The sequence below is a fragment of the Lagopus leucura genome, unplaced genomic scaffold, assembly GCF_019238085.1.
Source record: "Lagopus leucura isolate 7727_CA_CO unplaced genomic scaffold, USGS_WTPT01 Super-Scaffold_100012, whole genome shotgun sequence".
Taxonomy (NCBI): domain Eukaryota; kingdom Metazoa; phylum Chordata; class Aves; order Galliformes; family Phasianidae; genus Lagopus; species Lagopus leucura.
The window spans coordinates 1,497,150-1,511,247 of record NW_024962267.1 but is presented as its reverse complement, the minus strand read 5'-3'; the positions used below and the strand labels follow the sequence as shown (position 1 = coordinate 1,511,247).

General features: G+C 37.3%; 1 protein-coding gene across 6 annotated transcripts in view; it reads left to right on the top strand.

Moving 5' to 3' along the window:
• Nucleotides 1–14,098, top strand: part of FIGN (fidgetin, microtubule severing factor) — a 100,788-nt gene that overhangs the window by 35,327 nt on the left and 51,363 nt on the right. The window contains exon 1 of one of the 6 annotated variants that reach the window (XM_042874788.1): nucleotides 2,955–3,009. The exons of the other annotated variants lie outside the window; for them this stretch is intronic. Coding sequence (XP_042730722.1) covers nucleotides 2,976–3,009 — 34 coding nt within the window. The 5' untranslated portion in view covers nucleotides 2,955–2,975. Of the gene's footprint in view, nucleotides 1–2,954; nucleotides 3,010–14,098 lie in introns of those variants that run through there. 6 annotated transcript variants of the gene reach the window in all.

Genomic DNA, 14,098 nt, shown 5'->3' with positions numbered 1-14,098 from the left:
ATTAAAAAGCACAGGTGGCTTCCTGAGATTGAATGTATTGTTTCCCTCTCAGGGATGGGTGGAGGCATAGACAGAGAGATCTCTATGAGAAAGTGGTCAAGAAATGAAGATGATACCTAAAAGAAGGCTGGTAGCTTTCAGTGGGTCGAATTTCACTACAGAAAACTAGGAGGCCTGGGATTTTGTGGGATTCTCTGTGTTTTTGTGTATTTACCTTGCTTTAAAAATGAGTCTTTGATATCCAGCTAGGTTAAATCAAAACCTACTAAGTAATCTAAAAAAGAGTATACTGTTAGGAAATTATGAGGTATTTGACTGCATTTTTATGTACTGCTTTATCAAATATACTGTACCAAAATACTGTTGTGATGATGGTGGATATACAGATGTGGATTGCTATATGTGCTTTTTTTTTGGTTACATCGCAAATTTATTTAGAGATATCAGAATGTTCTTTAGATACCACTTTTTGTAGCATATACCTGCATATTAATTTTTATATGTGGTAGAAGATACAAAACGCTTATTTCTAAAACACAAGGATGCTAAATCATATGTATTCTCTGATACTTTAGGCTAGAACTCCAGTTAAACTTCTGAACCAGATCCATGTTGAGTCCTTCATTAGATTAATTGTATCTTAAATGAATGCATCAGTGAGAGAGGGATGGCTATGGTAATGTGCAGGATTTATCCATGAGCTGAAATAATCATGAAATGGTCTGAAAATTCAGACTAATAATTTAGTAATCATGAATACATGGTATGCATTTATGTTTCAACTCTGAACATTCATGTCCAAAACTGGTTTAAGCTACTAATAAAACCTAGTGTCTAGTGTAAATGTAATAAATTTGGAAAACAAGAATGGAGATAGCCTCGAATTATCATCAGGTCCAGTTATTTGCTATTGTAGCTGTCATATAATCTCTTTCCTGTGTTTGCTGAATTTCATAAATTTATGGAGTTCCATGCTTACTGTCGATTATGTCCAGAAAAATGATATTTTGTTTGGCAGAATTCAGTGTTAAAGTTCACCTAGAATAGCACAGTAGAATTTTAGAAGTCACTGACTAGCCAGATAAACATCTTGCAGAATTTATTTCATTAGTAGTTTGTAGAATCATTTGCACAAGAGTATCATCAGTCTCTTCTTTCATTGCAGCATAGAGCACATTCAGATGTTCCTGCATTGTAAGCATCCACCCCTAGAATTACGTGTTTTTAACAAAATCCTTGATTTCTTTCTAAAATGCTGGCTGAGATAGGGTGTTTTCCTGACAGATTTTGTGGACTACTTGTGATCTTTATCAGAACCGGATGACACTGTTAAATTCCCTCAGACCTTTACAGTCAATCACTGTTTTGTTTGTTTTGGTTATTAATGTGGGTTCTTCTTAATTCAGATACGCAAACATAAAAATCTATCACCGTATGACAATATGTAGATTTGTGGCAGTCCCAAGAGGACCTTGGGTCCATAAACCAGTGGCTTTGTAATGTAATGCTGCATAAATGCTGTATTTTCATCTGTGACAGATATAATCTTGAACCTGTATTTTTCTTGTTACTTAACTGTTTCAGGACATCATGTGTGAGAGAACGCATCAAAATGGAAATTGCTTCTACAGAAGCAGCAATAAATATTGGTTGGGTATATTGCATTGCTGGGCTCCATGTGTTTTAGGGTGTTCTCAATTCTCTTGCCCTAATCAACACTGTAAATACATGCTGCATTTCCTGGTCATCTATTTGTTGGATTAACAATTTGGACCTTGCAATCTCTACTATGTGTTTTGATTCTTTACTGTATATAGTCATGATTATTTAAGAGCTTCCCCTAACAAATTCACTCTGAAACCTCCCATCTTTTCTAACTCTTCAAAGAAAGACAAACAATACAAAATCTGTGCATTACATATGAGGTTAACTAGTAATTATTTGAAGTTTGGCTGGTTAAAAAGCTTTGAAAAATCTTTACATTCATGCAAAAATCTGAGTTTTGGCTTTTCATTTAAATATTGGAAGAGATAGTGCTGTTTTTTTTTTTTTAAAAGGTACTTACCGTACAACCTTCAGCAGAGATTCAAATTGTTGATATTGCATTATTGAAAAAAAAAAGGTAAATATTTGTGTTTTATTTGTAAATTTTGAGCAAGAGGTTTTAGACAAATTTGTTGGCCTATTACTTTCATTGAATATGCCCTTAAAGGATTTTGCTTGAGTCATTTCTTCTTTAAAGTCTTTATAAACATGTAGTTCATGTGCCATTTTTTATCCACTCTCTGCTTTATGCCGTTGAGTTAGAAAAGAATTAATCACAGTTCCCCACCTTGTCTTTCAAGTGAGTATAGTACTGTAACGGCCGTGCACATTTAGTTTTCGGGCCCTTTGTTGTGTCAGTGATACCACTGTGTTTCCTGTGGAGTGTGAGTACTCTTATGAATGACTTTCCAGCACCAGATGTAGTATATACCAATTTTCTATTGTATACTTTCCTTTGTGGATCAATATGGATTTTAATTAACATCTTAACAAAATTATAGTTATGCCCAAAGGCCTCTCTCCTCTTGTGTTTTGCCAGGAACCTGTTCTGCAGCAAGTTCCTATCATGCTAGACATTGTCAAGAACAGACATAATTGAAATCCCTTTTGATTTATCCTGAGGCAAAGACACTTCCCTTTTCTTTCCTCTTCAGTAGATATGCACAGAAGTTTGCTATCTGGGGGGATGGAGCTGCAAGCCTACTATAAACTTCAAAGATGACTCGATACAAAGATTCTTGGAAGAAGTTTCCACCATACTTGGAGTGTCGTGACACCGCTTCATTCAACTGCTTTTCCACATTGCATTACGTTAATAACCTCCTTGCAGGTTTCTTGGCAGACAGGAGAAAAGGAGGCCTTCAGTATAAAGTTGGATGATGATTTTGAATGAATGAAAATGAAAATGAATCACTATCCTTAAAGCTAATATGAGGTATTCAGAACACGAAGAGCATGAAGTAGGTCAGTACTTTTGTCTTCTTTTTACATTAGTTTTTCTGTAGAATGGCATTTACAAATGTTTAGCTTACATTCACACATAACACTGATATTTCTTTCTCTTCCTTGACTGTACACCAGCCTAGATTGTTTTCTGTTGTTTTATCCCTTCTGTCATGTAGCTTTTGAAATCTCTTGTGCTAATAAGCATCTGATAGATCTCACCAGGAGTCTTGGCTTCATCTTCAGTCTTCTTTCATTCTAACAATGCTGCCTACAGTACATACTGTTCACAGGGTAGATCTCACATATTGCTGTTCAGCTGCCAGGCTCTTGAGTAATAAAGCCTGTGTTTCTTTACTGAGTTAATGTAGATTATAATTTTAGAAGTGTTCTTCCCTTGACAGAAGAAAGTCCAATGCTACATCCTTGGCCATAGTCGAGGAGTGCACAGCAGTCTGGGAAATAAGATGATTGCTGACCTCTCATTCGCTTAGGATACTTGCAGAAAATACTCTTTATCTGACAGGTTCTTCTTGAAGTGTAAGAGCTTTATTGTGCTCTGTCTGGTTCTTTTGTGTAGGATTTAGAAACTTGGGCATTTAGTCCACAGCATCATCTTTTTTCCAAGGTTCTGTAACATTAACACTAAAAAAAGGAAGTTTAGCTTGCAACTAATGTTTCTCACTGCGAACACACAGATAACACTATATGCAGTGGCAATGGGAAGGAATCCCAAACTTTATTAATATAATATAAATATTATCTGTTAATTTCTATCCGTAGATGTTCTCTGATTGTACTGTAAAAATTACCACCACTTGCCTACACTGATTAAATGATATAGTGAAACCACTGGCTTTTAACATGGACTGGAAAGTAACTAGGCACCTCTTTCAGCGTGTGCATTATTATTTTCCATTAAATCCATTATACTTAGACTTGAGGATAAAACATTTAGATCACTGCTTTACTTAGGATAACTTAATAAGTTGTCCTGGATCAGATATTACTGTCAGCAGTGCTAGCTGTGCTTTATCTAGTACAAATACTGCAAATACGCCATCACCAGCTTAGATGCCACTCTATTAAGAGCTGCTGCCTCAGCAGAATGAGCATATTAATCTAAAATAAGTGTGGTTTCTTTTTCCAGGCTTTGTAAACAAATCTATCCTACTTAGAGCCGCAGTGTCAATATTTTGTACTGCCTGTGTTGACATGTTCCTTGTGTTTCTTGGCATATGGGACAACTCTGAAGATTCCATTTTTGGGTTTTAATTTTTGGCCAGTTCATGCTATTTCTGGTCTTAGATATTTTTTTTTTCAGGCCCTGAATGATTTTGTATATATTTAACTGTATATTCTGAAATACCTTAGAAATTCCTGTATATTTAAGCAAAGTCCCATGTTGCACTGAAAATTCACTCTCTGGAGATACGGAGTGAGTACTCCAGCGTGTGTCATTCTTGAGAAAAGCTTTGGCAGTAATGCTTGTCTAGCGCTCTGGAGGGTGTCTACAACTGCTGGAGATTTTCTGGCTTTGCCTGCGGCTTGCACATTTTGCGTTGATTACTAAAAAAGAAAAACCTCTCTACCTGGGAAGACTGGAAAGTTTGCTGAGCACTTTTTAGCAGAGGATATAACTTATGACTCGTTTCAGTTAATGCTTGATTCCTTTCAATGCCAAAATGTCTTAAATACATGTTCAACAGGTGATTTTTCGCTTTACTAGTGCTCAGGTTATTTTTTGGTTTAATTCATATCATTGCAAGAGCTTTATGCCAGGTACTATTCTTACACATCTGTAGAAAATATAAAAGGTTTTTGATGCAAATCTTAACAAAGCATGTGAAATACTGATTGATTTACTGGAGGTTTTCATTTGAGATGCCAGCAGTTGGTTTAGACATACATTCTTTATGTTCCTCATTCCATATGTCATTCCAAAGCATCATTATATGTTTTGTTTGTCTGGTAGAGCTGGTCAGTGATAGCCAGACCATGAGATCAGCTTTTTGAATTAACTTCTTACCTAATTTTGTTCCTTCCACTCCCTAGAACATAGATGTTTGCTTAGCTTTAGCCTTAGAAAATTCTTGCTCAGGATTTTATTCTACTGCATTTTACCCCGCTCTAGCTGAAAATGCTATTATGCAAGTAATGCAGTTTGCTGTATGACAAAGTGCAGTGATTTTTCTTGACATGTGTATGAGTTCCTCACTTTATTCTATATATTTCTCCAAAATGAGAGTTCTTCAGTACCTCTGCAGAAATCCCATTTGAAGGGACAGATTGAAGGCACAAGGAAGGACAGCAAAAGGTGAAAGCTGTAGTCCTCCTATTCATCTGTAGTCTTACCAGACTCTTGTAAACCTAGAATGGTAGAATAATATTTTTAAGAAGAACATTTTTATTTCCTAAGTTAATAGAAAGGCAGACAGAAAACCTAAAATATCCCACAAGTCTGTGATGGCCCTGACAATTTATACAATCAAATGCAAAGGTTCTAAAATGACCTCCATTAAGGCAGATTATTTTCAAAGTTAGTTTTAGAATTAGTTTTAGTTCTTGAATTTTCTCTCTGTTGTACTGTCTCCCTCAAATGATGGTAAAAATTGAAAATATTTTTGTTATTCTGTAGCCAGCCATTTTTTCTTTTTTAGAAAAAATAGAAATGTTAACTGAAAAATTATCTGGTCATTTATCAAAGTGAAATTATTAACATAGTTGTCCTTGGGACACTGAGGATAAGGGAAAAGAGAAAAACAATCCCTCACATGAAATGAATTATACTTAAAACTGTGTGATATGTATTATGTATGAAAATACATATCCATGCATGTATGTAGTTCTTATAATTAAGACGTGTTATTTTCATAGCGGTGAAATAACCAAACCTCATTAGCTGTTGTTTCCATTCACTATAAAACTGGTAACAGAAAAGAGTGAGGCAAACTTAAGCACAGTCTTCCTTCCCTCTCAGTCCTTATGTCTGACTTGCCATTCTCGTGGTGACATTTTTAAGTGCCTTTTTTTGGTGCCATTTTCTTGACATTCTGAACCTGACTTAGCTCTTTTAACAACTGTTAAAAGAAAAAATACTAAGCCTGTATTTAAAGAAAAAAAATTCACATGGACTGTGGAGAAGATGTATTTAATATTAATTAAGTAGAGAGTTTAAACTTTCTTTGTCCATACTAGAATTAAAATGTATTAGGTAAAAAGTTGTTCAGAGATTGACTGGAGAATGCAGTTGTTTTTTTTTTTTTTTCCTGCAACAAAGTTCAATTTCTGCTTGCAGAGTAAGTTGGAGTGATCTAGAAGTTCCTGCCCTCAATGTTTAGTTATTTCTCTCAACTGGAAGTAAGGTACGACAGCTGAAGGAAAGACAATTTTAATGCGAGGTGCTTTCATTTGTTCTGAAGTAGATCAAAATTACACCTATCTCAGCCGAGCAGGGGTTGTCTCCAATGGATGGGCACATACTGAACGTGGTAAATTTTTGAAGCAGTTGAATCTGCAGCTGTCTGGGTCCCCAGCTTTAGAAGTGCTTACTTGCATGTGAAGAACTCCTGTTTCATTCTGATGGTGAAAAAAAATTCACAACCTTACTGAAACGTAGCTTTTATGATTACTGATGCAAAGTTATCATAAATTACAAATTGTGTTACTGTGGTTGTTATTGGTATTTTTCTTCACTGTTAATACATGTAATATATAAACAGGGTTTATACGTCTTAGATAGGGTTCTACTCATCTTAGTTGTTGCATCTTATCTAACACAGAAGAAAAAATTTTATTAGTGGTGATTTTCACCTATGTTATTCATTAGTGTTTAACCAGAAAGGAGAAAACTAACAGCAGTAGTTTATGTGCATTTATTTTTGTGTATTTATGAATTAGTATATATACATATAGGCATACATCCACTCATTTATGTGTGTGCCAAAGCACCAGAAGTATTACTAAAAATACATACACTGGGGCTTCCATGAAAACTGTAAATTACTGTGTATTACTGATTTTAGAAAAGCTTTTCTATTGCTAAAAATAAAACCTGCTATCAACATTGACTATCACTCACCCTCCCCCTTCCACAAGAGTTTAGTGCTTAATATGAAGAGTTTGGGGCTTTAAAATTGAAAAATTTTATTAGTTTCCAAAGCTATTCAGTAAGAGGGTATTTCAGAAAGAAACGTAAATTGTAAAATTCAGCTGGGACACTTACTGAACTGTTGGTATTGTTTTGTCAAAAACTGATTTAAAATGAACTAGAAAATTGCCAAACCATCAAAGTATGGGATGTGGGAAAGTTAATATATTAAAGAAACACTATCATGAGAAGAAAAAGTGCTATTTTAAAAAATGATATTTTAAGAAATTCACTTATATAGAGAATAGGGCAAAATCATAATCCTTTATGAGCCCAATAAAGACTGCCCAGCTACTGCTGCTTGATACAATACCTTTCTTATTGAACTCTGGAAAAAATCTACTACAGAGGGCTTTTTTTGTGCTATATAGGTTTAGTTGGCTTTTTAACTTAAAGTGAAAGAGTAATGGTACTGTGATGAGGGTGCATTGGGCTGGGGAGGCTGGTGCACAGTGCCCTGCACCAGCACCTGTGTGCAGGGCTGGCAACCAAGCACAGGTGCATTGGCATGGTTGGTGTTAGTCCTAGAGAAGCTGCTTGGTGGTGGACTTAGACTTGTGGCTGGTTTCACTTCAGCAAGACTTGTGGATGCTATTTTTTGCTTCAGAGAGGGTGTGTAAGAGGCTGAACTGGAAGCAAATCCTTTTATTTTTTGTGGCTTCTAATGAGTGACCCATAGTGTAGGATGTTCTTGCGGCATTTTGGAAGATGAAAAAAAAACAAGATGTGATTTTACTTTAAGTCACTTGTTAAAATTTGAATAGTTAACGCAGACATGTGGAGTACAGGCAAAGATAAGACTGATCAGTATTTGCACTTTGCTTTGTATTTGGGTAGCTGATGGTTCCTCTGAAAACTACCTGGTGGTAATAAGGCAAGGTAAAATACTTGCATTTTCTAGTCCTCTTACTGTGTGGCTCCTTTCCCTTCAGTCTGTTCTTACCTGCTCTTACTCAGGGTGTGTAAGTCACTGCAGGGGTGAGGACTGCCAAGTTCCTGGTTGCATACTGAGCTGTAAAACGATTTCTTGTGATGTTTATGTGTTGGAAATATGGATTTTCATGCAGATTTCAAATCCAAGAGTCTATTGCTTGTCTTATTAGAAAAACTTATTGTTAAAGGGAGTGCCAAATACAAAATGCTTCCATGTGCAATTACAATCTAGAATGATTATAAGCATCACCTAATGCTCAGGGTCCAACTGCTGCAAAACAACCACTGTTAAGCCATGTTCTCATGCCAGCAGTGTCACTGGCTTCTGTGTCCCACCAGAGAGTTTGTGGGAAAATCCCAGGCTGCACTGAAGGTTGTTTGCTGGAAACACCCACACCAAGTCTGAACATGCCTTAGAGATGGAAGGAGTAGACTGACCAGGAAATGTTTGATAGCGTCATGCCACAGTTTCCTGCTGCCTGCTCCTCTCCTCCATGCCACATGCCTTGCAGGAAGCAGAAGGCTTTTCTGGGAAGGCAAGTCCAGCTGTTTGGGCTGCCTCTGCTGTAGCAGCTGGGACCCAGCTCTCCCCTCTGGCACAGACAAAGCAGGCTTAATGCTGCTCATCAAAATTCATTCACTGTGGTAAGCATGGGGAATGCAATGTGAATAACTTGAAAAACTGCAATTATGATTAACACTTCAACTACTATTTACTTTAACATTTGACCAAGATAATGCTGCTAATTTCTTTTAGCTCACTGTAAAATTTAGAGTCTGATGTTCTAGTTGGCTGAAAAGGGAAAGCTGCCAAAACCACACACTGATTTACTTCTCTCTTGATTCTGTTGATGTTGAGTTACACAGGATATGAACTGTTAAAGAAAGTTACTTTTGGGCTCTGGCTTCTTTCTGCAAACATCTGTCTCTGATCTGAAAGCTCAGTGTTTAAGACCCACCAAGTTAATGCTGTGAGGCAGGCAAGATGAGAAGAATCCATTAGCTTATCTTTCACAGCTCTGCAGCATCCTGCTTCTTTAGGGTAGTGGCTTAATAGATCTTTACAAATGTAAAAGCTTTGGTGAGCCGAGCACTAGAAAACTGCAGCAATAGCTAACAGAAAAATCATCTGTGAATTTGATATGGATCATTTAAGTATCATAGCCTGTAGAAATAACATATGAAGCATTTGGAGGTAGTCGTTCAGGTTTGTCACGTCTACAGGCTCAGATTCTTGTGAAGATTATATACTGACATGAGAGTGGACTGGTATAATCTAAGTATATGTTAAGCTACTGGATCTGTCATTAAATCAGTAAAATCCACCTCTTTGGTCCGTAGACTGGTGTGATGCATGGGTGGCAGAATGGTGTGGAGGAACCTTCACTTCCATGAAGATATTTATTGTAATAGAGAGCAAACTGAAGGCCCTCATGTAGCATACAGCAGGGACAGCCTTGGTATTCCTGTCCTCTAAATCTTTTTCAAGAAAAGGAAATCACAAGTACTCTTGGAAGCAACAGGACCAAGTGGAAGTGCATTTTTTTTTTCCTTTGGCCCTTGCAAGAAAATATCAAAATCTTTTCAGAGCATTTTAGGCCTGCTTTCATCGAAACCTTTGCAGTCATTAGTTTGCAAAATTCTACTCTGTTTTGAATAGTATTTTCACAAGAAATAGTATAGGTTATGTATCACCTGTTTCATCCCTTTTCCAATAAGTAGGCTCTAAAGCTATTTGCATTTGTCATACTTGAAATCTATATGTGTTCCCGAGTAAGCGTTGAAAAATCTAGTAAAGTTTCAAAAAGTAGCACAGACTTTGAGCCAAGTAGCTTCCTGCTGTCAGTGCTTTGTATAGCCAAATCTGCTGCATAGCACTGGCTAGTGACACTGATGATGTTGGCTGGGGCTGTGGGCCGCTGCCTGCCAGCAGACACGGGTAGCTGTAAAAGAGAGTATACATTCAGCCAACTAAAGCCTAAATGCATTTTTCAAATGCTGATAAAGAAAAAGAAAAAAGCTCAGGACCTCTTTAAATTGGTGAATCTGGAGTTAGCAAGCTGCCTGTTGACGTTGTTTTCTGTCACGCTATCAGAAATAATACAGTATCTGACAGCTAAAGCAATTAAAACTTTGGGGATTTTCTATGCTGTATATGTTGCTCATCACATTGCCCAATTTTGACCTCACTTCAAGAATGTTGATTTTAATTCTTATTTGCATACATATACAAGTTTTTATGTGCTATTAAATATCACATTTCCAACCTTGTTTATTCTTTCGTATTTGAAACCATGTTGTTTGACCCATCTGCAAATCTTTATGGCTTACGCATCTGCTAAGGAATGATAACTATCTGTGTACTGTTTTGGCCCAACAGGCATGTGAGGTAATATGGCTTAGTCCTTTCTCCTTTCAGTTTGTTTTGTCTTGCTTACACTCTGAGTGAAGAGGGAACATATGAACAATGACACTGGCTTAATTTGTTAAACCAAGGTAATTTGATTGTGTGGCTGAATCAATCAGTACAATAGTTTTGGAGAGAAGATCTGTCAAAAGACAGACACACTTGAAGTAACTTTCTGGTATTCTCCAAGGTTTTTTCATTTTCATTCTTTCTTTTGTCTCTCTTCCATCATATGCTTTTGGATTTCTTAATTTGAATGGGAATGCTTGGGGTAACTCAGAGGTCTTATGGGAAATGAAAGAAGACTGTTGCCTCTCCTTTCCTCAGCCTACTTTTTCTGTGTCAGTCTCCAACTTTCTTTGCCTCCCCGGAGTGTTTTTGTCACCCTGTACAGAACCCACTGCCACTGCTGTCGCACATGGCACAGCAGAAAGGGCTCGTTTTATTCCTGCTTATCACTGAGGATTCACACCCTTCAAGACTTGTACTTGAAATCCGGCCTTGGAGAGCTGGCCTTCTCAGCTGGGGTGGCAAGGAAGGCTAACAGTTTCCTTGGTTGGAAGGCATCAAATTGGATAAACAGAAAACAGGGGCCTGGAGAGCGGGAAAGCTCTTGATGGTGATTAGTTGTCATCCTGCTTGTCAGAACAAATGAAGAAGAGGAGCACAATGTTTGCACTGTTTGAACAAGCCTCAGAGAGCAAATTAGATGGTAAATGTGATCATAATTTGCCTGCCTTTCTTGAAACTCCCATGGTGCTATTAGTGTTTTTCTTTTTTCAGGTAGAAAAAAAAAAAAAGAAGCTTTAACAAATACATACTTCTGTGGAAGCTGAAGTGCACTGAGGTTGTTTACAGAGATGGTGTTTAAATACTTTTTTGATTTAAGTGATAGTGCTTGTTGTATTTACATACTGCAGGCTGCTGCAAGGCGGTGTGCCACTGGTAATGATGATGTATTTCAATACTGCATGTGACATGGGGAAAGATGTGGGTATCTGTGTAGGTACATATTTAGACAGATATTTGTATATAAAATAAACTTGTGCATGATCTTTATATTGCACTTGGTTGAATGCTGTTGGTGAACCAATTATGGTGTTGTTTTTTTGGTGTTTTTTTTTTTTTTTTTGAAAGATGACTGGAATGCAGGCTCTTCTGTCCTATTTTCCTACAATGATGTGCAAAGGCAGGCTGTGCCCCTTCCTGAACCGCCAGCACACCTAGGGTGACCACAACTGTTTCTAAATAAGACAATCAGCACTTGTGTATTTTGTGTGTCTAGAAACATGCAATAACCTATAGCATTTAGATAATGAGTTTGGGGTAGAGAATGGTGAAATGCTACTTACAGTTTATTTTACACATGAAAGTATTTCACACATAGCAGAAATTGTTAGTGTAAACAAGTATCAATTAAGAGAACAGGTATGAGCATTGTTGGAGGATGAGGTAAAAGCTGTGATATGAAAGTGTCTCTTGGGCAAAGACAGATGACTGACAATGGAAAGATTTAAAGTATTTTGTTTGTCTAGTACTGAAATCTGAACCTGTGGAAACTAATAAAAATTGACTGAGCTTAATTAAAGACCTATAGAGAGCAAAAGCCCGTGTTTAAAACCAACTGTCATGTCTCTGATCTGTAGTTACTCAGCTAGACAGAGGAACAGACTGTGTTCAGTCAAAATTTCCCTCAATATATAATTTAAAACAATGATACAAAAAAAATGCAGAAACAAAAACCCAACAAGAATAATAGTGGATTCACTATATCACTTTGATTTAAAGGGTAAAGCCATAAGAATGCAAAGAGGAGTGTATTTATTTTTATCCCTTTATGAAATCACTTGTAGTGTACCAGGCAGCTCAGACAGGTCTTGCTGATGCTAACATTTGCTCCCTATCAAATAGCATTTGCCTGTACATTTCTCTTCTTTACTTTTTATCCATCTCACTGGGGACCCACTGGTGAAATGCTCTGCAGAAGAGCTGAGGGCAGTGTGTCAGCATTACCTAATGTGAGAAGGAGAAAGTATAGCCAAAAAAGAGAAAAGCGTGGTTCCTGTGTGCTGTTTGTGGTGGGCTGTGGTGCACAGAGCTTTAGGAATTATGGTGGCTCTTGGAGCTTCCTTTAGAAATGCACTTTGTTCCGCATCATCTCCAGCAAAGCTCTGTGATGGACGTAGATACTCTCTATTGATCTGCTGGGCCTGCTTCAGGAACATGTACGTTTTTTGTTCTTGTGTATTTTAGATGAGTTCAGGGCAGAGCAGTAGAATAAATGAAAAGTGTTCTGTTTTAGTCAGTCACAAAACAGTGCCAGATTCTGTATTGTGCAAATACAAGCTGGTAAGTATACACTTTGGCTGGTGCAGTTTTTACCAGTATTTTAATACACTGAAGTTCCAATGAATTAAACAATGTTTATAATACAGATGGCAGTGTATGCATGTGTTCCATATTAATAATGTCCAGTGACAAGCAATTACATTTCATTTTTCTTTATTGGCTATTTAAGGCTTTAAAATATTTATTTGGCAAATTTGTGTGTCCTTTTTCTTATTTTTAACGGTATGAGTACTTAGCAGGCTAATACAGTAATGATTTTTAAACTGTAATAGAAGGCACATAGGATATGTACAGTGATGTGAGATAGATTAATTAAAATCAATAGTATTTCAATGAATACTAATTGAATCATTAATGCTTGGATCAGGATTTTTCCCCATTTTGTGATTATTCAGCTTGTTGGCTGATGTATGCTTTTTTGTTGATGAAAGCCATTTCTCTATCTTGCTTTGTTTGTTTTTCTTCTTTCCTGCCTCTCATTAAGGGAAAGTTATCAATACAAAATAGGGGATAAAGCGTTGCTCACAGCAGACTGACTTTCTTCAATTCAATGAGACTTGCTCCAGACGTAATGCCTCCTATGTTATTATGTTATCATCTTGGCCCACAGTATCAGGGTTGGTGGTATGGCAGTAGAGGTTGAACCTTCCTACCAGTATGCCATTACGTGTTGTTGCTGTGTGACAGATGGCAGCAGAGGGGCAGTCTGACAAAATGGCATCTGACGTGGAATTGCATATGAAGCAAAGGTGTTTCAGTGAGTTCCCTCATGTACAAAAAAAAAAATCCGGTGACATTCATCAAAGCTTGCTAAATGTTTTCGGAGACCAAACAGTAGATGTGAGCCCAGTGAGGCAGTGGGTGGTGTGTTTCAGCAGTGGTGACAGTGATGTGAAGGACAAGCCACATTCCTGACTACTGAACATGGCTGTCACACCACAAAATGAAGTGTGTATCAATCAGCTAATCCATCCAAACTGGTTGATTATGACCAGGGAACTGTGTACAGAGATGAATATTGGCTTCAATGCATTTGAAACTATGGTGGCAGTGTTGGAATATTGCATAGTTTGCATTGGATGGGTGCCATGCCCCTGACACAGAAGCAGAAAGAACACTATGTGCAAGTTTGTTGGGACCTTTTGAACCAATATGAGACTGAAGGTCTCATACTGAACTTTCCTAGATCACATCATTCATTACCAGTGACAAGATGAAGGTCACCACTACAAGCCATAGTCAAAACAACAGTCCATGGAGTGGCAACACAT